Source organism: Malus sylvestris, chromosome 4, assembly GCF_916048215.2.
Source record: "Malus sylvestris chromosome 4, drMalSylv7.2, whole genome shotgun sequence".
Taxonomy (NCBI): domain Eukaryota; kingdom Viridiplantae; phylum Streptophyta; class Magnoliopsida; order Rosales; family Rosaceae; genus Malus; species Malus sylvestris.
Window position 1 is genome coordinate 15,069,692 of NC_062263.1, and position 24,736 is coordinate 15,094,427.

Sequence of the window (24,736 nt, forward strand, 5' to 3'; positions counted from 1 at the left end):
TAAAGTTGATTAAAGTTGATTCAATCATCTACTTACGATAGAATTAAATAGACTTTAGAAGCAATTTATTTCCCTTTCGTAGAATGATCTAATTTCCAAATTAAGGAGGAAATCTACATCAAAATAAGAAACAATATTATGTTTCCTAAAGCAAGGGAAGATCTCTACACCTGCTGTCTTTTCCTACGAGCAGCTTGATAGGTGTAAGGGCATTTGTGGAGCAAAAAATAATCAAGAAAAATATGGAGGTGACACATAAACTTTTGAGTAAAGAAGATAAAATTACCCTTGAGGCACACTGGGACTCCCACGCGTATGCAACATACAATAACGGCTTAATCGATGTCAAAGTTATCAAAATAGTATTCTTTTAAACCCTCTCGTCACTCCTCATCAAATCTTCACCTACAAGGTAACTCCCAATTATTCTTTTCAAATTGGGATTAATTGCCAAAATTAATAGATTAATTACCACATTAATTGATTAATTACCTAATTCATTGTGGGGTGAGACTCTTGACCTTGATCTTAGGTATTATTTGTTTTGCAGGTGCATTTTCGTACAAGAAAAAAAAGGCGGAAATTTGCATCCACAATAAGGTCTCACTCTCTCAGCTCCTCTGTCTTAAAAGTCCAAATGTTTCATCCATGTCTAAAATTAAGAGTACTCCTCAATCCTCATTACGTATGATCTGGAACTGCACATGATGCATCAAAGCGCCGACCAGTACAGCCTAGCTGAGGTTGGATTTCTATAACTAGTCGGCCAGCCCAATCCTTTTGTTTCAAAGGTAATTAAAATCCACAAAACATATAAATAATGGATTGTGCTACACCGTTTTTTAATTTTCGCATACCTTTGTTAATTTTTGTCCTTTGATATTTTTGAATTCAATGGATCCGGTTGCTGAAAATTAAAAGAGTTGTGTGAGAGGTAAAACTAGGTGTATGGATAGCACTATCCTAAATGATATGTCAATTAAATGAATTGTAAGAGATTCATGATACCAAAAACGTACTGCCCCACTTTTCAGATAAACAACGATATATCTACTATAATTAGTACAAGGGAGAAAAATTTGAGAGTGATTGATCCAGAGGAAATAAAATGGGAAAGGGATCCTCTCTGGATTCCTTTCATCAAATCCATCAAATCCACCAATCCAGGACCTTGAAATTTAATCAAATGGTTAAAACCAGGAGCTCCTTTTAAAAGTTACAATAATTTTAGCTGTTGGATCAAATTTCAAAGGTTTGACTTGGTGGATTTAATGGAAGGGATCCGGACCCTTTCCAATAAAATGGTCCAGGTCAAGATTTTACAGATTCTCGGGATCACTCACAACCCCTCCCTGTACTGAAGGAGTTATTTGGACCGTAAATGATAAGGTACAGTCAATTCATCAATCCTAAACCGCAAATAATTTCTTCATCAGCTTGATATATAGCCAATAACTGAAAACCTTTAGCTAATCACAAAAACTACATCCCCCCAGGTAGATACTGTTTCAAGAGAACAACTGGATTTGCTTAAGGAAGCTGTTTATGATGTAAGCCTTCTTAACTTTGTTTGGTGATTCCTCTGTCTTTCTTTTGTTTTTTGCTTTTTAAATTCAACAATTTAAGTCTACTAAATCTGAAATTTTGGCAATCGTTAAATAATGAATAAAACATTACTACTTTACAGTTAGCTGCCTTCATTTTGGAACAAACTAGCAAAGGTGCCTGTGCAATGCTGCAGGCGTGAAACTGAACATGTTCAAATGCATTCTTAAGTAGTATCAATTTGAATACAATTTATCAAAGCACAGGTTGCAGCATACCTTGTAATTTGTCCAAGGTGGAATTATTTTGTGATAAGGTACTGCAAAAACAAAGTTTAAACCTGTTACAGAACAATATTTCAATCAAATGAACGAATATGGAAATGTCGAAACAAATTAGTAACACAAACTGTGCATGAACTGGTTTGTCTATGTTCATTTTTTTATATAATTGTTTTGTGTTTTTATATAAGTTCAGATTTTTTTGCTAAACACAGATTACATAATGTTTGTTAAGATTATCTAGATCATAGATAAGCAGATCATGAGGAGTGGCAGCGTACCTTGTAATTTTTGCAAGGTGGAGATGTATAATATCAATAGTGATGTAAAACTATTGTAACACATTTGAAAAACTACAGCAAAAGGTGTAATTGTACGATATCCTTATCAAATGACACAAATCCATGGTGTAGAGAATGAAAAAAAGGAAGTTGCTAGAAAAATTTATTGGCCAAGAATGGAAAATAAAAAATAATATAAATATTGTAATAACGATAACAGAGAATGTTGAGAGATGGATCAGACATGCCTTATTATTTTTTATCTTTGTGGTAGACAAAGGTATGATTTGGCGAGTTGTTTGAACTTTGATTTATTTTTTTTTGGTATTATCATCATGTCCACGAGAAAGGATAAGATTAGGAATGAGGATATCCGGGGTAAAGTAGGAGTAGCCGAAATTGAAGGAAAGATGAGAGAAAATCGGTTACGGTGGTTTGGACATGTGCAAAGAAGGCCTACTGACGCTCCGATTAGAAGATGCAACTATAGGACAGAGGTTCAGGGCCGAAGGAGTAGAGGAAGACCTAGGAAAACTTTGGAAGAGACCCTAAGAAAAGACTTAGAGTACTTGGATCTAACGGAGGACATGACACAGGACAGAACACAATGGCGTTCTAAGATTCATATAGCCGATCCCACTCAGTGACTTGGATTTTCCAAGTCTCCAACCGAGAAGTTTTCCTCACTCGGGAAATTAAGGGAACACTACCTCAACCTACATGCTCCACTCACAAAGCTTCAACATACAAGCTTCAACAAAAAAAAAATTCAAAGAACTTAGCGAAGAAAGCTTTGGTGTATTTAACACAATACGTTGAAATGAAGGAAAGCTTATTTATTGATATCCCCGATAAGTTACAAATATGTACATATACTTGAGTCAAAATAAACAAACAAGAGGGAACCTTCACAAAGGTTGCTTAGGAGAAGTTTCAGCAGTCTGTAGAGCCCTAGAAAGAGAAGGCACCGGAGGGGGATCATTCAGAGCCTCAGTACTGGACAGAACCCTAGAAGGAGGAGGCATCGGAGGTTGATCATTTGGAGCTTCATTACACGGTACAGCCCCAGAAGACGAAGGCAATAAATGCCTTTGGAACAAACCCACAAATCTCTGATGATCAAGTAAAACCTGACCATCAGATTCCTTCATCTGGTCAAGCTTCCTCTTCATGTTTGTAGCATAGTCATGTGCGATCCGGTGCAACTGTTTATTCTCATGCTTGAGCCCTCTAATCTCCTGTTTGAGACTCATCACTTCAGCCGCCAATGATTCAACTTGGCGGGTTCGAGCAAATAGGCGCTGGGCCATATTAGACACAGAACCTGCACACTGAACACTGAGAGCTAGAGAATCCTTAACAGCCAACTCATCAGACCGTTTGGAAAGTAATCTGTTATCTTTGGGAGTGAGAAGGTTCCTGGCCACTACCGCAGCGGTCATATCATTCTTCATCACGGAATTCCCAACGGTAAGAAGACCAGTAGGGGAGACGAAGGATGGGCGCCATATGTTGTCTGGAGAAGGCGGGGCTGCCTCTTCAACAAGGTTTAAGTCAAAACGACGGTCGGAGGGGTCAGACATTTTCAAAGGTGTTGAAGAGAGAAGAGGTCGGACAAATCAAGATCTTAGAAGTGTAAGAATGGAGCTTCTACTGGTGGATATTCAAGTGTACTTTGGAACTTAATGTTAGCCCCTATAAAAATCGGCACTCGACGAAGCTTCAGAAATCGAAGAGGCGCCTGCTCAGAAATCGAAGAGGCGTTTGCTTTCTCAAAAGCTGGGCTGCTCAGAGACCACGAAGGGTCGATCTCAGAAATCGAAAAGGCGTTTGCTTTCTCAAAAGCTGGGCTGCTCAAAGACCACGAAGGCCGATCTCAGAAATCGAAGAGGCTTGCTTTCTCAAAAGTTGGGCTGCTCAAAGACCACGAGGGCCGATCTCAGAAATCGAAGAGGCACCTATCTTTCCAGCCTTGTCAGCACCTGTCACACGCACACTCAACTTTGCGGAAATTATGGGCATTTTGTCGAAGATTTCTGGCGAAGTAGAAAGCACATGAATCGTACTGTTCAATCACCCACTTCCCACACGCAACAGTAGCTCATGGGTACCACAGATAACTTTGCCAAAGTTCTCTGACAAAGTTGAGACACGTGAAGCTTGCAGCTCCCACTACATCGCTCTGACCAAAAAGGGTAAAAGAATAGCAAAGAAACAACACTAACAAAGTTTAGACACATAAATTTTGAATGTCTAGCTACCATATTATTACCCACAAGGGTAAAGGGGCAGTACCACTGCTGGATAATTGGAAAGTCCCGGTGTGTCAACCTCTGTGCTTCGTGGCAAGGTAGACTAGCAAACATGCCCAACCTTTACTCACATTCGAGAAAACACTCCCAACAAGATTGCTTGCTCCAAAATCGAAGAGGCACCGCCCTCCGAAACTCGAGAGCCAGACTCCCAACATGATTACTTTCTCAAAAATCGAAGAGAGGGTAAAGGAACAGTACCACTGCTAGATAATTGGAAAGTCCCTGTGTGTCAACCTCTGTGCTTCGTGGCAAGGTAGACTAGCAAACATGCCCAACCTTTACTCACATTCGAGAAAACACTCCCAACAAGATTGCTTGCTCCAACATTCGAGAAAACACTCAGCTTTCTTTCCCCCCGATAATACCTTTGTAAACAAGCTATACTAGAGCAAGAACATCTCATATCATCAGGGTTAAAAGCAAGAGTATCTCATATCATGCTTTTTCCCTGTCTTTTCCTTTGGCCTTGTTCTTACCTGCAAGACAAGGAGAAAGAGAGCAATCAGTCAGCACTTGGAATCAAGCTTCCAGCCATGAACTGACTGCCTGGAACCCCTTACCTGATTACTTACCTGGCATTGCTCTCGAGTACTCATCTTCAACATCTTATGCTTCCAGGGAAGATACCACATCTGCCTGAGGAACAGATAGGGCAAGTGAGAAGGATACAAGGAAGCATGTGGAGACAAGCGTAACAGCACACGTGCCGATACATCCAGTACTCTGTCAAAAGCAAAAGTATCCCATATCAGCAGGGTCGAATGTACTCTAGATTTGATGGACTTGTTTTGACCCTCAAATTCTTCAATCGGCCTTATACTTTGGAGGAAACCAGAAAACCCTCCAGCCTAGTTCAAGAATAAGCCTGTGGAAAGTTACTTCTTCAAAAGCAAAAGTATCCAATATCATCTCTTCTCATTTTTCTTCTCTTTATCCTTCATGCTGCCTGCAAGATAGGGAGAATGTGAACAATCAGCCGGAGCTCTGATTGCTTACCTTGTCTGTCACCTCTTTCAGCAGATCCCCTAGCTCGGCGACTTGGGGGACTCCTACTACATGGTTTGTATCGCGCTTGACCAAGCCTGAAACTACAAGTAAGCTTCAAGTGAAATTGATACATTACCTTGTGCATCTCCACCAGTTACAGATACCACCCATGGATGGAGGAAGAGTACTTTCAGAGAAGATGCCACATCTACCTATGAGACAGATAAGGCAAGTCAAGACGATACCACACTCCGGTACTTAGAAGTTTCGTGGTTACGAGATCATTCTCCCACAATATTTCCTAATGTCATTTGTACTAAATCATTCACTTGTACTCACTAAAGGAGAGCTTGAACCTATGTACTTGTGTAAACCCTTCACAATTAATGAGAACTCCTCTATTCCGTGGACGTAGCCAATCTGGGTGAACCACGTACATCTTGCGTTTGCTTTCCTATTTCTATCCATTTATATACTTATTCACATTAATGACCGGAGCAATCTAGCGAAGATCACAAAAAGTGACCATTTTCGCTACCTAGGATCTATTTTGCAAGAGAACGGAGAATTAGATGGAGATCTCAACCATAGAATACAAGCTGGATGGATGAAGTGTAAGAGTGCATCCGGCGTGTTGTGTGACCGTCGTAGGCCACTGAAGCTCAAGGGAAAATTTTATAGGACGGCAATAAGGCCAGCGATGTTGTATGGCACAGAATGTTGGGCGGTGAAGCATCTAACACGTACACAAATTGGGTGTAGCGGAGATGAGGATGCTTCGTGGGATGTATGGGCACACGAGAAAGGATAAGATTGGGAATGAGGATATCCGAGGTAAAGTAGGAGTAGCCAAAATTGAAGGAAATATGAGAGAAAATCGGTTCCGGTGGTTTGGACATGTGCAAAGAAGGCCTACTGACGCTCCGGTTCGAAAATGTGACTACGGGACAGAGGTTCAGGGCCGAAGGGGTAGAGGAAGACCTAGGAAAACTTTGGAAGAGACCCTAAGAAAAGACTTGAGTACTTGGATCTAACGGAGGACATGACACAAAACCGAGCGCAATGGCGTTCTAGGATTCATATAGCCGACCCCACTTAGTGGAAAAAGGCTTTGTTGTTGTTGTTGTTGTTGTTGTTGTATCATCATGTCCATCTTTCCTCTTCAGAGGAACTGACTGTTACCAATACATAAACTAGAGTTTCTTCTTTTCACGTGCGGTAAACACACGACAAATTGTTTGGCTATTCATTGATGGATTCAGGATGGACATCATATAGTATGAATCTAGATGTTTTAACCATAGGTATATTTTATGGATATCCTTTGATTGAACAAAACAACACAATATGAAATGGAAAATTGTTAGAGAAATGTATTTTGTATGAGAAATAAAGCAGATGATGAATCGCGTAACTGGGCGAGTGATGAAATGGGGGGTACCGCCCAAGCTTGAATTTTCATGCCCTGAAAATTTAGAAAAGAAGGTGTTTCAATCCACACATGGACACATTCAATAAGAAAAATACACGGAAATATAATGAGGTTCAGAAGCCCAACCATTTTGGTAAAATCCTCAGGTCAGGTTGCTCAAGGATGACCTCCTAGCCCTTGGAGCAGTCTGGGGACTCGGCTTACTGCTTCCAAGTTTAAAAGGAAGTAAAAGGTTCAGAGAATAAGTAAAACATAACTTGCATTTGTGTAACACTAAAATTATGTACACTTTTTAGTGAGAGTTGACTTGGTTTCACAATTCCAGACTCTCAAGTATTTTGGCACACCATTTTGTAAGGGACAAGTGACCATTTCACACAGAAAATTAAAATAGTAAGTATGCGTTTGATTGGAGCAAGATTGTAAATTTGTAAACCCTAATTTTTGTATTAATTATTGCAGAAGAAGGTGAGCCTGTGTGCAATTTGTTAATTTGTTCACCTTGACTGGGGTCTTCCATCTTCTTGCTCCTGTACAGATGATGAAAAGCAAAGCCAGAAAATGTAGAACAATATTAATCAGATATATACCTTAATTCATATTTAATCATAGTATCGAATCTTATATATAATTACTTGAAGATGGCTCTGAATCATTAATTCACAATTATTAATACTCCATTAATTCAGAATCAACATTAATATCCTTATGTAACCGTCAACTTGTTTGATTCATATGAGCGACTAAAGAATCTATGAACTGAATAAAGTTTTTTATGGTAAAGAGGAAAAATTTGGAATATGAAGTTTGTATGGTGAAATGATGTCACATGGTTTAGATTAGAACATTTTGTAAGGTGAAATGATGTCACATCGTCATGTAAGAAGGAATGACTCCTTAGGCACGCAGTGTCTTGAAATGATAATACATATACCAATATTGCTTATTTTGCGTTCATTTGATTCATTTTCGCTACACTCTAACTACAAAATTTCTAGTTAGAGAGAAGACGAGAGAATACAATTCAAATTTAAGTCAGATGATTACACATCCAATACATGCATGCGATTAAAAATTATAGTCTGAAAAGCTTCAAGAAGCTACCTAACTGATCCAAGTAGATCCTCTCAGCGACTGTCCTATGTAGATGAGCGTACAAAAGCTATTCACCCTCGAAATTTTGTCCCATGAATTCTTGTTAAGCCATCATCAGCTGCCCTATTTTCTTCTCAGAAGATATGCCAAAACCTCACTTGCTGGAGCTGGAAAGGAAGAAATTCCATTTTTCTTAGCGACATGCATTGCAATATGGTAATGCTAGAGAGACCAAATTTGGAGACTAAATTTGCAAACTAAATGATGTGTCACCAATAAGAATAAGCACGTTTATTAACGTATAAGTAATAAGTCAATCATCAACTTCCATGTCTTTTAGTTTTCAAAACTTTGTCTACAAATTTGGTCTAGCTAGCATTACTCATTTTTATTTCATTCGATCCACATTTCACACTATTATCTGTTAATTCATGTCCCAGAGAAAACCTGGACAGTCCCATGTATCACTATCATCCGGAGTCCATTTAAGATGATATAAATCGGACCCGACACTATTACAGTCCTGATTATAGGTTGTTCCACTTTGTTCACTTGATAGCTCAGATATCCAATCTGCTGATAACTGGGTTTCGTATGGAGAATTTGTTGCCTCAAAGTCCGATAAACCAAGATCATCAGAGCTAGTAACCTTGGTTTCGAATAAATTCTTGACTGAGACATGGTTTTGATCAAAGTCGTATTTTTCCTCATTCATATCACCTTCCTGACAGAAAATACCTTGTTGGTTTTTGTTCAATGTACGTTGGAAATTTCCTGCAGACAGAGCAACTGTTAGTAATGTGGGGCTTTGAAGAAGATAAAACAAGCGTTGGCATTTTCCACAATATGTTTCAGAAATCAGAAGAAAATGATGAAGTACAATATACCATCTTGAATTTGTATTTTCTTCTTTAAATGAGTTCTCCAGTAATTCTTGATCTCATTATCGGTTCTTCCTGGCAGCGCTTGGGAAATCATTGACCACCTACAGATTGATATTGTTGATGCACAAGACCGGAGGGGTCTTGGAATAATATAAATCCGACCGTGAATCTGCAAGAAAGTAAAGAACACAAGATGTATCGTGGTTCACCCCAATGTTTGGGCTACATCCACACTGATATTGTATTTCTCTGAGAGAATTGAGGATGAGAGGGTCTCTGTAATGAGAGTGAGGCTTTGGGGATCTCAATCCTAATAATTGGCCTCCTCCAATAAGGAGAGTGAGGAGTCCTTTTATAGAATAAAGGCTCTTCACTTATTACATATTTGCCCCTTCATTTATTACATAATTACATTTGAGTATCCCGAGTATTTATATGAGGTCTAAATACAGAGGCCCTAAGTATGGTATAAACAGTAGTCCTCCAAGTCTTCAGTCAAGAGTCTTTTGGCTGGAGACTTGAAATTTAGTCCATGTGTGGGCCGAAGTAACTAGATGTCGTCTAGGACTGATACTCGATATGAGACGGGGCTCAATCTGAAATGATGCTCAACTAGAAGTAGCACATGTTGCAAGGCTGCTCTGCTTGTGGCTTATGTTGCCTTGGTTGGCTCAGCTTATGGCGTTGAAGGTGAGGGAGTCCATTTTATAGAATAAGGGCTCGCTCCTCAATACATAAATGATGGGTTAGAGTTGATGTTCGCGGCGAGGCGGTTGCTCAGTAGGCCGTGATGCTCTCTAATGATGGTGAGGGAGTCCCTTTTATAGAATAAGGGCTCGCTTCTCAATACATAAGTGATGGGTTATGAGTGATGCTCGCGGCGAGGCGGTTGCTCAGCAGGCGGCGATGCTCTCTAATGAAGGTGAGGGAGTCCCTTTTATAAAATAAGGGCTCGCTCCTCAGTACATGAATAATGGGTTATGAAAGTAAGGGAGTCCCTTTTATAGAATAAGGGCTCGTTCATCAGTACATAAATAATGGGCTAAGTCCCCCAAGTATTTTTCATGAGGCCCAGTTGAGGCCTAATATATGGTACATAATGTAATCCCCCAAGTCTTCGGTTAATAGAGTCTGTTGGCTGGATACTTCAAATTGAATCCATGTATGGGCCGAAGTGGCGGTTGTTCGGAGGCGGTATTTGTATACCCTGCACTGAAGCTTTGTAGGTGAAGCTTTGCAAGTGAAGCTTTTGAAGCTGGAGCTTTGTAAATGAAGCTTTTGAAGCTGGAGCTCTCGAAACTAGAGCTCTGTAAATGGAACTTTCGAAGCTAGAGCTCTGTAAATGAAGCTTTTGAAGCTAGAGCTCTGTAAATGAAGCTTTCGAAGCTGGAGCTCTATAAATGAAGCTTTCGAAGCTAGAGCTCTGTAAATGAAGCTTTTGAAGCTAGAGCTCTGTAAATGAAGCTTTTGAAGCTAGATTGACATGAGTGATGCTCATGAATGTTTATGTTGATTGACATGAGTGATGCTCATAGATGTTGACATGAGTGATGCTCATGAATGTTGACATGAGTGATGGTCATGAATGTTGACGTGAATGATGGTCATGAATGTTTATGTATGATTGACATGAGTGATGCTCATGAATGTTTATATATGATTAACATGAGTGATGCTCATGTATAATTTTGGAGTATCGGACGTACTTTTGATCACCTGGTTGGTGATAATAGAGGTAGGCTGCCGAATAATTTTGGAGTATTAGGCGTACTTTTGATCACCTGGTTGGTGATAATAGCGGCAGGGTGCCAAATAATTTTGGAAGTACTAGGCGTACTTTTGATCACCTGGTTGGTGATAAGAGCGGTAGGGTGCCGAATAAATTTAGAGTCATAGGGCCTAACTCTTTTGGGCATATAGGCCTTCACTCTCCACATGACATTGTAGCCCATTAATTTGGGCTTGCCGTTTTTTTTATTACACTCTGATGGGGTTATACAGATGTCTCCGAAAGATAAGAAAAATAAATTACATCATTCAAAAATAAAGCTACTGAAGGTGGGTATGGCAGATGGTGAGATAACATGTGCAGTTGGCAGTTGTAGGGGGCAGAGCCTGCTCAATGGGTCACTCCCATAATTATGCCATTCAACGTCTACTTTTTCTTTATCTTCTTCCCTTTTTCTTTTCTCTGCTGCACTTAATGGCCAGCCATGCTTTCTGCTTTTTTTTTCTTTTTTTTTTCTTTTTTTTCTGCTTTTGCTTTTGTTTCGATTTTTCTGCTTTTGTTTCTTTTCCTGTAGCTTTACTGATGGTCTCCTTTTTCTTATTCTTTTTCTTTTGCGTTGTCCCCCATGTGTTCCCCCATGATTCGGAAGCAAACACAAGTCATGAAATGTAATGTACAACAATTAGCAACTAGTAACTAGCAATTACCTCGATGGTCATGGGAGTGAAGATGAAGAGATTGGTGAGATTGAAAGCAAATGCAGAGAGCAAAAAGTCGAGCTGGTACTTGTCGACAACAGAGGAAGAGCTCCACGGATGCAAATACCCAAACTACCCAGCCGATACTGCAAGGCATATCCCCATCATCGTGAAGTACACCGGAAACATCTTGCTCTGAAGATTCCCGAACTGATGCCGCGAAAGATTCTTGAACATGATGATGCCGCCTATGAAGGTGACCCAAAGAGCGGCGCCGAATGTGGTGGAGAAACAGAGCATATGTGCCAACTTTAGGTAGTGGAGAGGGTGGGCGATTTTAGACCATCCGATTTCAACCCAAAGGTCTCCGGAGAGAATATCACTTTGATGGCCAAGAAAGCCACGGCTACTTTCTTTCTCTCACTATTTTCTTTTCTTCTTTTCGTCTGGATAACTATTTTTTAGCCAATACATGCTTCAATTGAAGGAAAAATTTTGTCCTAGCTAAGAACATGTGAGAATATTTGAACACATGTGCAAACTATTAACACATTAAAGTAGGCATGCATTCAAAAGCAATTCTAAAACCCATGACTTTGAAAGCCTAGTGAATGATGAACCATAAGACTCTTTAACAACATTAAAGAGAAGGTAAGATTTAGAGATTTATTACCCTTGAAGCTCATCCTTGTTTACACAAGGGATTCACCCAAGTGGAGGGCCTTCAAGTCACCTCCTAGTTCCTTGGATCTTCCTTGTGATTTCCTTCCCTTTTGTGCTCCTTTGCTCCTTGAGGATGTAAGGAAAGGATCTCCAAAAACACCAAAGGTTTGGTGTCTCTAAGTCTCCACACCAAGGATGAGGTGTGAAGATGAAATAGATGACTTAGAGAAGAAAAGATTGCTAGCTAAAACTTCTCTAAGTGGCCGGCCTCTATAGAGAAAAAGAGAGAAAATGTTTCACCTCTTTTCATCAAGAAAACCCTAATAAGAAATAAAGCTATAAAGTTGATTTTATACTTCATTTCAAGTGAGTGGCAAACTTGTAATTAATCCAAGTTTGCAACCATCACCCTTATGGCCGGCCTTACCTTTGTTATTCGGCTAATTGCCCATTTTGTTTTAGTTGTCATATAACTTAAACATAATGGGCCTTGTGGACCAAAACACTTTTGGGCCCCGAAGCCCAAAACCAACTTAAAAGCCCAATACGAACATTTCGTATAATTAATTAACTAATTAATTAACCTTGACCATTTTTCAATTAAACCATTTAATTGCATATCCATTTCATTTAATTTCTTCACTTTCATCCTTACTCGGTGTACGATCCATTAGGTTCCATTTAGCGAGGTAGTGGGCGATTGTTACTCTTAACGATCGATTGTGAATTGAAACTATTTCAATTCTCCCTTTGATTAGTGTTTGCTAATCTTCAGGGCTTCCACAAACCATGAGTGACACATAGCAGTATGTCATGGTTACCCAAGCTAAGTAGAAGTGGTTGGAGAACCTATCCAATTACAACTACAATGCAATACAGTCATTCTCTAATACAATACTCTTAATCACATTGTTTGAGTGATAGTTTGTTTCATGTCTACTATCCAATGTGATACTTCTCTATATGATTCAATTGAATATGATTTGAAACAAACTTCCTAAGTCATATTCATATGCTTTGGCCAAAGACTCTCGAATCATATCTTAGAGTATTCTCCTTCCACCATGGAAGGTTAGAGATCCCTTGTTGCGCATTCATATGCCTACATGATTAGATAGCTTGACCCCAACAATGCCGTGGACACTCCAATGGAATGCCTTTGACATGATCAAAGATCAAGGACCTAACCATTAGACATCTATAATGCCTCAGGTCAAAGGACTACTTTGCATATTGCAACTATCGAGTTCTTACATGACATGTATGTTCAAACTCTCTTTTGATTGTTGTTTAGTGTACTCGATTACTCTTTCGAGCACCTATGTGTTTGTCTTAGTGTCCAACACTAATTGACTTGAGACTAGTCATACTCACGCTTGAGTCGACATAACACATACTAACCTTAGCGGATTGTCAATGCCCAATTGGCAATCCTATGGCTAGGAACGTTTTAGGAATGAACATAAGAGAAAGGTCTCGTTAATCTAACTTGCTTAAATCACTTGTCTCTTAGATCAAATACATTCCTTGGATTCTCTTATTGCTTAAACAAATGATACAATAAATAGTGATTAACAATAAGCTTTGCCCTTCATTAAACATATAAAAGTTTAATACAATAAGTATTCCAAAAGCTATTACATCAAATGAGTGGCTTTGTAGGCATACTTCCAACATCAATATTCTTCCAGTCATGATCAAACAGCTGGAGAGCTTCGAGAAACTTGTCGTGTTCTTGCTCCGTCCAGCTCTTATAGATTGTTACGGGAAATCAGTTACTTTTCTTCGTCCTGGACTACCAGAAGTTACTTTTGTGGGTGAAAGAAGTGGAGTGGGACATGGTGTTATTTCTACCATGAGAGCAAAGAAGTTTGTTATCAAAAGGTTGTCAAGGATACTTAGCACATGTGGTGTTAAATGATGTTATTCCTAGCAGTGTGGAGGAAGTTGGAGTAGTCAGGCACTATCCTGATGTATTCCCTGATGATTTGCTTGGATTGCCGCCAGACAGAGATGTGGAATTTTCTATTGATTTGCTTCCAGGTACGGATCCTATATCTTTGACTCCATATAGAATGGCTCCAGCTGAATTGAGAGAATTGAAAATTCAGTTACAGGAATTAACTGATAAAGGTTTCATTCAACCTAGTACTTCATCGTGGGGAGCTCCAGTGTTGTTTGTAAGGAAGAAAGATGGAACTTTGAGATTATGTATTGATTACAGGCAATTGAATCGGGTAACGATTAAAAACCGTTATCCATTGTCTCGTATCGATGATTTGTTTGATCAGCTCAAAGGTGCATGTGTATTCTCTAAGATTGATTTGAGATCTGGCTATTATCAGTTGAAGATTAAAGATGATGATGTACCTAAAATGGCTTTCAAGACCCGTTATGGACATTATGAGTTTTTGGTGATGCCATTTGGATTGACTAATGCACCTACAGCTTTCATGAGGTTAATGAATGAAGTATTCCAGCAATATCTTGATAGATTTGTCATTGTTTTTATTGATGATATTCTGGTATACTCTAAGTCGAAAGCAGATCATATTCGACATCTTAACTTGGTATTAAAGAAATTGAGGGAACATCAGTTGTATGCCAAGTTTAGCAAATGCCAGTTTTGGTTGAATCAAGTGGCATTTTTGGGACATGTGGTATCGGCACAAGGAATTCAAGTAGATCCTCAAAAGATTGCAGCAGTGGAGAATTGGGAACAGCCACGAACCGTCACTGAGGTGCGAAGTTTTCTTGGTCTAACAGGTTATTATCGACGGTTTGTTCAAGATTTTTCTATGATTGCTTTACCACTAACGAAGTTAACCAGGAAAGATGTTAAATTCGAGTGGGACGAGAATTGTGAGCAAAGTTTCCAGCAGCTGAAATATTGCCTCACTCATGCTCCAGTTTTGGTGCTTCCTGACGGTAATGGTAACTTTGAGATTTACAGTGATGCTTCCTTGAATGGTTTGGGATGTGTTTTGATACAACATAATAGAGTGATCGCTTATGCTTCTCGACAATTGAAGATTCATGAAAGGAATTATCCTACTCACGATCTTGAGTTGGTAGCCATTGTTTTTGCTTTGAAGATTTGGAGGCATTATCTCTATGGTGAGAAATTTAAGATCTTCACAGATCATAAAAGTCTTCAGTATCTTTTTACTCAGCATGATCTTAATCTTCGTCAGCGAAGGTGGATGGAGTTACTAAGTGATTATGACTGCACTATTGAGTATCATCCGGGTCGTGCAAATGTGGTAAATGATGCACTGAGTAGAAAACCTCAAGGTCAACTTAATGCTTTCTATGCTTGCCGTGTTCCTCTTCTTGCATATTTGAGAGCTACTGGAGTAAAGTTGGAGATCGAAGAACGAAGATAAGCTTTTCTTGCTAGTTTCCAAGTCAGGCCAGTTTTAGTCGATCGTGTACTTGAAGCTTAGATGGTTGATGAAGAGATCCAGGAAATGATCCAATTAAGAAATGAAGGGAAAAAGAAAGACCTCAGAATTCGTGATGGCATGCTTATGCAAGAGAACAGAATGTATGTGCCGAATAATGAGGAATTAAAGAAAGAAATTTTGGATGAAGCACATTATTCGGCTTATGCGATGCATCCAAGAGGAACTAAGATGTACCATACCATTCGACCATTTTATTATTGGCCGAGTATGAAAAGGGAAATTGCAGATTATGTAAGTAGGTGTATTGTTTGTCAACAAGTCAAAGCAGAAAGAAAGAAGCCTTTTGTACGGATGCAACCACTTCCAGTTCCTCAATGGAAATGGGAAAATATAACTATGGATTTGTGTATAAGCTTCCATGTACACATAATGGATTTGATGGCGTTTGGGTGGTTGTAGATCGAATTACCAAGTCAGCACACTTCATTCCAGTGAGAGAAAAGTATACCCTGAATAAATTGGCTAAGTTGTTCATCACGAAGATTGTGAAGTATTATGGAGTTCCAGTGAAAATTATTTCTGATCGAGATCCAAGATTTACTTCTAAGTTTTGGATAAGGAAGCTCTTAGTACGAAACTGCGTTACAGCACTGCTTATCATCCTCAAACAGATGGACAATCAGAGAGTACTATTCAGACGTTAGAAGATATGCTAAGATCTTCAGTGTTACAGTTTGGTGATTCTTGGCATGATCGCCTAGACTTGATGGAATTTGCCTACAATAATAGTTTTCATTCGAGTATTGGTATGTCACCATTTGAGGCACTTTATGGTAGAGCTTGTCGTACGCCATTGTGTTGGTCAGAAGTTGGTGAAAGAGTGCTAGAGGGTCCAGAGATTATGGATGAAACTACTCAAAATGTTCAGGTGATTAAGTCTAACCTAAAAGCGGCCCAGGATCAACAAAAGAGTTCAGCAGATAGACATGCTACTGATCGAGTATATGATGTGGGCAATTTGGTATTCTTGAAATTATCACCTTGGAGAGGTGTAGTGCAGTTTAGAAAGAAAGGCAAGCTAAGTCCTAGGTATATAGGACCTTATGTGATCACTGAAAGGATTGGTGAAGTTGCTTACAGATTGGAGTTGCCTCCGGAATTATCTAAGGTACATAATGTGTTTCATGTCTCGATGTTTCGACATTATGTTTCAGATCCTTCACATGTGATTCCTCCTCAACCTTTGGAGATTAATCCGGATTTGACATATGATGAGGAGGAACCACTCAGTGGAAGAAGGCACCAAAATTTATTTATGAATATTAGTAGATTGAATGTTGTATGAATTTCGAGGATGAAATTCTATAAGGAGGGGAGATTGTCACAGCCCGTCCCGAAATTTATTTATCGTGGATGTAAAATGACGGAATTGCCCTTAAAGGCTATTAAGGTACGTGTGACATGTTATTCGAATAAATGTATACTCTCCTAAGTTCTTGGCAAAATTTAATTAAGTAGATTAAATGGTATGCAAATTGTGTGGTTAGGGACCTAAAGGAATTGGATGGTGATTGTTTTGGGTGGACCACACACACACGGGACAAGCACTTCCCCGTGCTCTCTCTCTCTCTTCCTCTCAAAACCGTACGGACAAGGCACCAAACCCTCAAATCTTCACGGATCGACGTCAAAAAGGTGAGTTTCTTCATCCTTGCAACCTCCTGAGTTGAATGGTACCATTTTTAGAACTGGAACCCCTCGAAATCACGTAAAATCCAAACCCCAGTTTGATGTCACTGTTCATGCACACGTGAAATGTTGATTTTCAGGGAATTCTAAGCTTACAGGGAGCTTAGTAAGGTCCCAAGGAAGCTCAGAGTACTTAGTTTAAAGGTTTTGGACGTCGGGATCGTAGGGTTCGAAGTTGGCCGGTTTTCTTGGATTTTCTTCAGTGAGATTTCGTATGTTTTTTAGCCTTAAACTAGTATAGCGTGATTCTACATGCTTAGGGCTTCATTTTGATATAAAATGCGTAAAAAATGGTTGAGAATTAAAGGAGAACAAGGAGATTGAAAAATCTCCAGTTTTCCGACACTGGCGAAACTAGTCCGGCGACTGGAGGAAAAAGATGACTCTCGTGGGGGCGCATGCAGCATCGAAATTTTTTTCTAAAAATACCTCGACGTCCGTGACATCGAGTAAGTCACTGTGGTATATTCATATACCCAAATTGAGTATCGTATGAGAAGTTATTACGTATTGTTGGTTGTATGCTTTAAATAACGTTTTTATAGTTGTTTCGCATATAGGTGAGACCTATCTCTAGGACGAGCGCGTTCAAGGGCGTCACGGGGGTTACGACCCTTCGACTTACCAGTGAGTGGGCAATATTTTCTGTATTTACTTATATACTATTGATTTTTCCCAGAAATTGAATTTAAATGAAAGTATGTTTTCAAATGCCATGCATGCATATTATATGTAATACATGAATTGGTATTTGATGCATATATGTGAAATGGTGCTGCGGACGCATAGGTCAGTATCAGGTGAGTTTTATGTTGTTCATATGGTGTATTGATGATGTGAATTGTGTTGAGAGCTCATAACATGCACCCCTGGTGTTAGTGCTTATATTCTTCACCCTGCACCACACGCTCACCTTGGATCCAAATAGGTGCATGTCGTACAAACCATTGGAGGGTTCCGACATGGCGTACAGACCATTAGAGGTGGTTCCGACTTATAGGTGATCTTAGATTATTATACAGCTGTTGATGAGAGAAACACTAGAGCGTATTCTTACACTATTCTTATCGTACATACTACTTTAGGTAGTTCCGATTTATGTGCAGAGTAGCGCTGTACAGGTCACAGTGGTGACTCCGGTTGGATTGGATATTGAGCTATAGAATTAACCGTACAGGACAGCTGTAGGGTCTCCGGTTGATTCATTATTTCACCTGTTATATGGATGCATTCTTATTCTGTTGTTGACATTTATAGCATGGCATACTTTCTGGTTTTTTATAAAGATTGGTGATTTGAGATGTTTGAAGAATTATATGCATATTATGTTATTTTCTGGGAAAGTATACAGGTTTTACAGCGAGGGGTTAGAAATGTTATTAAATGAAATATTTTCGAAAAGTTTTGTTTTACTGACCAACTCAATCTTGTTTTGCGCCCCTCCAGGTTCTAGTTAGCAGCATTGGTGGCCCACGAGGATTCCCACGGCGTACTGACAGACTACATAAATGTAGGACTCACCTTCGGGTGTTGTAATTTAGTTATAGTCTTACTTGACTACACCTAGTACTTATGCTCTGAACATATTTATGCTCTGAACATATGTGTTTAACACTTAAACTCACTCTGGTATGCTAGTTGGTTATTATTGCTAGTAGATGGATTTTATTCCTTTGTAATTCTTTTATCTTTTACTTCTGTATCGCACTTTTGGTTACGTCATGCTCACGTGACGGCTAGCACGCCTTGATTCTAGGATCGGGGTGTGTCATAAGAATCATTTGTAATGTGCTTACCTGATTCCTTCGCTAACGCATGCCACCTCCTACCCCCCTTAAGATTTACATAGGTCTTGAGTCGCTCATCTTCCTCTTCGAGCCACTGACCTTTGCGCAAGTTCTCTCCTTCCACAGCCGCTAGACAAGTCATTATTGGTAGTGTGACAATCCAAGAGAAATTAAACCCTTATATATGTGAAGTAGGGTGGCATAGAGTTGGGCAAACGAGGAAAAGGAGACCTCTTACAGAAACCCCACTAGTTTGTGGGAACTCCACCATTGGCTTTGGCTTACATAAACTTATCGAATTACGGCAACAAATTAGGTCGTCCAGGAAGGTGAACAGTTGATGATTCTAGTTCTCTCTCCTTTTTTGCATCACATTTTTTTTTTTCTCTATAGCCATTTTGTCTCTGTCTATTGATCATACTATTCATATAATATATGATTAATTGGGAAGAAAAAAGGAAAGGATAGGGAGATAATGTTTTGGAAGGTAGTCCAGGGAAGCAAAGATTTTGATTAGATTAATAGATATTATGTAGGGAAGGCAATGGGGCGGATTGGGTTCGGATGTGCCATCCCCATAACTGAACCCATTTAATTTCCCCAAACCCAAAACCGTAAAATTCCTGAATGGGGATTCCCTGTAACCGAACCCATTGGGTTCGGATTCCCCATTGGGCAATTAACGGTTTTCCCCATTATGATATTTCTTTCTTGTGAAAAATTAAGCAAATGTTTGTAACACTTTCTAAAATTCAACTAATAAAATAGTGATTCTTAAACAACATTACTTGGCTATTCTAGAAAAGTTCATCATAATCCAAAGTAGTACAGAGAAAAAAAGGAAATTCAGTAGAAAAAAAAAATTCCAAAATGCTCCAGCTAATGCATTGCCCACATAACATATTAACATCTAATATTTCTCGCATCCACAACACAAGAAGCAATGCTTCATAATGTTCCTCCCTTACGACCATCTGCATGATGTTCCTTATCCACGTTCATATCCTCAAAGTTTGAGCAGCAAATGAGCAGCAACCAATATGTTCATCATCAGAAGAAAAAGCTGTTTATAAAACAATAGCCTAAATTAGTTTGTAAAATTCAATACACAACAGGATCTGCTCAAACTAATGTAATCATATTCATCTAAGGTAGTTTAATGCAAGAAAAATATTTCCTTTCCTCCTCCAATTATTCAATCATGCGCTACTTGTTGAATACAAAGAACCAAATGCATTTTGATCACACACAAGAGTTTGGAGAAAGCTTACTTATTGTCTATTGATGGATTCCCCAAAGAAGAAAAGTTTGAAGAAAGCATACCTACTAATGGATTCGGAGACTTGGAGTTTTGTATTAGCCAATGCAAGGAAGCAAATGGCTGCTGCTGTCAATTTGTAAGAAAAAAATGAATAGGATTTCTTTGAAATTTGAATTATTCCTGGCCTTTGAGCTCTCCCACATTCCATCATTGATTCAAAGGATTGATTTTTTTTTTTTTTTAATAAAGTTGTTGGTGACCTTTGAAATCTCCTAGAATCAATTGATAAAGTTGCTGGAAAAAAAAATTAAAAAATATTTATATTTATTTCATTAAAGAATGCAAACGGGGTGGTTTCGGGTACGGGTTCGGAGCGGATACCCTAATAACCATAACCGAACCCGAAACCGAACCACTTACCCCATTGTTACCCATAACTGTAAAATAACCGATATTTGATCCCTCAATCCGAACTATTTGGATCGGTTACTTGCGGGGATCAGATTTGACGGGTTAAATTGTCATCCCTAATATTATGGATACTTTGCATTTGCATATCTGGAAAGAAGGGAGGAAGAAGGGTTTGTCCTTCAATGAAGCAGTTAGTGAAATTGCTTGTCCCCGTTAGTGAAATTGCTTGGGACATTAGCAAAGTGTTGGTGATAGAGACTGGATCCAATAACTTGATTGGGCTTTTCATATTTGGTTCAAAACCATTGACTTGATTGAAGAACCACATGTTTGGTGCGTAGAATTGAATTGGATTGGATATACTGAAAGAAGAAATGAAGGTCATCTTCTAAAATTTCATCCAAGTTGACGGTAGAGAAAATGGATTTGTCATTAACAAAGTTTATCCCTTCCAATCCCCACAAAATGATAGAATATCAAAGACCTCACGTTCAGGGCTCATTTATCCCTTGTAATTCATCCAATTCTTTCACCTGGCACAGAATCTGGCAGTTGAAATTCATTTCTTACCGCAACCTACTTTGAATTAGGGTTCATTTGGTGCCTGGGATTGGAATGGAGCCAGCAACTAATAAGCTTCAAGGTACATTAAAAGTAGATGTGAATGATTTCCGTTATGAAGGGATTTGACATGAAGGAAACATATGCCTTGTAATCCTAGGTGAACGCTTCAAGACCACAAGTTTGGTGCCTAGAGAATTATTTGGGATTGGACATATTAACTCATTGGATTCAGGTATGTTGAATGAAGAAATAGAGATTACTTTACAAATTTTGTCCAAGTCGAAAGTAGAAAGATGGTTTAGTAATGATCAGAACTTATCCTTCCAATCCTACAAATTGGAAGGCCATCGACACCTTATAACAAATCCATCTAATGTCTTCACCTTAGACGAAATTTAGAATTTGGCAACTTGGCATTCATTTCTAACATCAATAAACCTTGAATCTCGTAAGTTAATATATCCAATCCTTGTCGTCGAACATGACCTTTACGTATGCATTCATGTGCAATATGTACAGTGAAGACAAAGATTTCAAATATAACTAGCATTACTCCAAGCCTCATATTATTCAAATTCAAGTATTAATGTCACAATACAAAATAAGAAACCTCCCGCTTCTGATCTATAGATACTAACTACTACGTATGCCTCAACCGCAGCACAACCAAAGACAACACAAGTGGAGACCTCATAATAAGTCATTCTTCCTGGCTAGGCTTCCGCTGACTGCAATTGCCCTATCCTCTTTGACAACATGAAACCGATGCACTAGCGATCTATAAATGATTTATTCATCAGATTGACAGCATCATCCATGAACTGCATTAGCAACATAATCAATGTATTAATTATTAAGACCTCTGGAACTCTGGATTTTCATGTTGTGTATGAAAGCAAAAACTGTTCTACAGTAAGTACTTGACAAGAATCAAACAAAAGTAAACCATCAATTATCAACAACGGTGGAGGTTACGTTCTGAAACTGAGACCACAAAGAAAGGAGTCCAGGCAAGAAGTCTTTCCTTATTCACTTTCAAAACAAGTGAATGATCAAAAATCAAAAAAAGAGAATAGAGAAGTCTTAATTCCGCACCACAGATCTTCCACCAATCAGATATAACTGGAACCCAACCTCCCTCCCGTTCATACAAAAATCATCAATTTTGAAGAAAAAAAAAGCAGGTCTAGTCTGCGAAAACTAGGCCACAGCTTGAAAATACAAGCTGATAAAGTCCTACAAACCCTAACCGCATAAGACATTTAGCAACAATTGAACGATATTAATGTATCCAATAATAAATTTCATTATGGAGCTGAGCAAAGAGCATTCTAGACTTCCAATGCGATTTGACCCAAAACCACTCATTTGTTTTTTCAAATGTTTCAGAAGAACAAATTGGCCTCATATCATTTTCAGCAGATCGAACCAGGAATGATTTATCATAAGCTGGTTTTATTATTGGGGAAAATAATTTCTGAATTACTGTGCTCAGATTGTTTACCTTATCTAAACCTTCTTTCTTCCCTTTATTACTTTAATTATCAATAAAGTGTATCAATCTATTGACTTTCTTACTATTTTCTATTCCATGGAATTGGGGACAACGCCATTTCTCAAGAGCATTCCCAGCTTTATTTTATCTTTATTTCTGATTCTTCTAAAGCTATCTACTCTCATTATCAATTCAACAAGGGTAACTCCAAAAATGAAACAGATCTGAAACATTGAAACTTACCTTTCCAAGCTGCTTGAGCTCTCGCCCGACTGGTTCCAAAAATTTGAAGTTAACTTCAAATGGCCATACCTGTAAGAAAAACAGAATTCAATTAAAAATAACAATAACTAAGAAAGATAATTGGAGCAATCATCCCTAATCTAAAAATTCATGAGTATTGGTCCCTGAACGTGTAATAATATGGAGACATGGTTGTTTTGGCTTCATTTTTCACCCCTTTAAACCCTTTATTTTGGATGGAAGTTCTAAGAGAGTTAGCGGAAATGACCACTGCTCCACATTATAACAAGTTCAGAGACCAATACTCCCGAATTTTTAGTTTAGTGACCAAAGCTCCAATTGGGCCAAAGTTGAAGGATAATTTCTCCAATTTTCTCTAACTAAGAAGTACAAGAGACTAGTTATACAGATAATTGAATAGTATAAAGTAAAAACTTGATACAGCACAGTAAGCAAATCGAAGCATCACAATATCTCTATATGTTGCATTCTGAAATAGCATCTGTCAAACAAACAATTCAAGCAGAGGAACTATCCTCCTAAAAGTAGACATGTCACCAAAAAATAAGCCTCTGGGAAAGCAGAACTAAATAGTCTGTGCAGCAATTGCAAGCGTTTGAAGAAAGTAATAATTTTACGAATGACATCAAAAGGACAAAAAAGAAAGACCCAATTCAAACGTTAAGCAATGGCATATACTGCCGTGTTGAAACTTTACAAAGAAGCCAGTAAAACGAATTAAAAGGAAGAAGAACAGGTAAACTAACATTGGCCCCAAGCGTTAGCAGATATTTCGATTCTAAATTCAAATAGGTACTGAGCATAACTTTAATCCTAAATTCCAAATTCAGATAGCATAACAGTTATAACAATCCACAAAAAGGCAGCAACAATTAGTAAAAATTTGGATGACTCCCAAAATTATTAATCAAAATTTGTAAATTAAAAATCTAATTACTGGATTAATGGACCAAATAAGTTTGAAGATATTTTTAATGATGGAAACAGAGCAGGAGGCAACCTTGAGACCAAGTAATTTGATGGGTGCAACTTGTCCAGGGACAATGCAATCCGGTCCCGCGGATTCCACTATAGCTTCCATGGCCAACCCACTTCCGACTGGATTCGGGTGCTGCAAAATTACACAATTTTACGACGAGCAAGATTATAAAAAACGAAAACAAAAATGTAATCAGAGGTGTAGAACGAGGGTAATGTTTGGAAGAAAACCGACCTTCATGACGGAGAGGGCATAGTTGGAAGTAGGGTTGGGGGCTATGCGGAGAAGAGGGGAATGGTGAATTTTGGGGATGGGTTTGATGTTTGAGGCCCTCCAAGGCACGTCCTTCGGGAGTGAAGAAGCACTTCCTCCTCCTTTGCGGGACATGCCTTTCTTTCGTACGTAAACTGACTATAGAGAGGGAGAGGGAGAGGGAGAGGTGAGCAACGCTAGGTGGATTTTTGAGTTGGATGATGAAGATGATGAGGAGCAAAGCCGCTGGAGGTTTTGTATTTCCTTTTGGCGTTTAACTTTTTTATTTTTCTTTTGTTAATATTTTTTTTAAGGGTTCAGTTTACTACTTTAAAATTTTTTGGTTTTCGATATTTGGTATATCAAGTTTTTTTTTTTTCATTCCAGAATAATACTTGAAGTCAAAAGTTTGGAACAGTTTCTTAGATTTGTTAAGGTTGCTGTTAAGTCGACCGTCAACCTATAACGCGAGGTTCACACGGGAGCAAGGTATAAAATATCGATGATATCGGAAATATCGGTAGTCCAAAAACACGGAAATATCGATGGAAATATCGGGATATTATCGATATCAATAAAAATTGAATAAAAACCGCGAAAATTGTAAGAAAAACTTGGAAATTTTTATTGAAACTTTGCATGATGTTTATTTAATCA

The 24,736-nt window shown here is 38.7% G+C and overlaps 2 protein-coding genes and 1 long non-coding RNA gene across 4 annotated transcripts; all 3 read right to left on the minus strand.

The window, feature by feature from the left end:
• Positions 1 to 261: 261 nt before the first annotated feature.
• LOC126618494 (uncharacterized) lies at positions 262 to 7,540 on the minus strand. Of its 2 annotated transcripts, XR_007621737.1 has the most exons (5): positions 7,343 to 7,540; positions 6,968 to 7,044; positions 6,825 to 6,874; positions 1,824 to 1,864; positions 262 to 907 (listed from the first exon to the last, which is right to left on the minus strand). It is a non-coding gene; the product is annotated as an uncharacterized LOC126618494 (long non-coding RNA). The 2 variants fall into 2 exon arrangements; XR_007621736.1 differs by lacking the exons at positions 262 to 907; positions 1,824 to 1,864 and having other exon boundaries at positions 6,595 to 6,874; positions 7,343 to 7,527.
• An 820-nt stretch (positions 7,541 to 8,360) lies between these two features.
• On the minus strand, positions 8,361 to 18,995 carry LOC126618143 (uncharacterized). Its single transcript, XM_050286237.1, has 2 exons — positions 18,863 to 18,995; positions 8,361 to 8,710 (listed from the first exon to the last, which is right to left on the minus strand). Exons 1-2 carry the CDS (start codon positions 18,993 to 18,995, stop codon positions 8,361 to 8,363), a joined length of 483 nt encoding a protein of 160 aa, XP_050142194.1.
• A 2,625-nt stretch (positions 18,996 to 21,620) lies between these two features.
• On the minus strand, positions 21,621 to 24,359 carry LOC126618858 (uncharacterized). Its single transcript, XM_050287051.1, has 4 exons — positions 24,062 to 24,359; positions 23,849 to 23,959; positions 22,828 to 22,896; positions 21,621 to 21,910 (listed from the first exon to the last, which is right to left on the minus strand). Exons 1-4 carry the CDS (start codon positions 24,212 to 24,214, stop codon positions 21,860 to 21,862), a joined length of 384 nt encoding a protein of 127 aa, XP_050143008.1. The 5' UTR covers positions 24,215 to 24,359; the 3' UTR covers positions 21,621 to 21,859.
• Between the last annotated feature and the right edge of the window lie 377 nt (positions 24,360 to 24,736).

What these genes read in the sequence shown, in the direction of transcription:
- LOC126618143 (XM_050286237.1), bottom strand. Translation starts at nt 18,995, where the DNA reads ATGACTTGTCTAGCGGCTGTGGAAGGAGAGAACTTGCGCAAAGGTCAG. An exon ending in TGCGTTAGCGAAGGAATCAG is followed by an intron (nt 8,711 to 18,862) that starts GTAAGCACATTA and finishes CTCTGTCTGCAG; the next exon opens with GAAATTTCCAACGTACATTG.
- LOC126618858 (XM_050287051.1), bottom strand. Translation starts at nt 24,214, where the DNA reads ATGTCCCGCAAAGGAGGAGGAAGTGCTTCTTCACTCCCGAAGGACGTG. An exon ending in TCAAATTACTTGGTCTCAAG is followed by an intron (nt 22,897 to 23,848) that starts GTTGCCTCCTGC and finishes TTTTTCTTACAG; the next exon opens with GTATGGCCATTTGAAGTTAA. An exon ending in AGCTCAAGCAGCTTGGAAAG is followed by an intron (nt 21,911 to 22,827) that starts GTAAGTTTCAAT and finishes TTGCTAATGCAG; the next exon opens with TTCATGGATGATGCTGTCAA.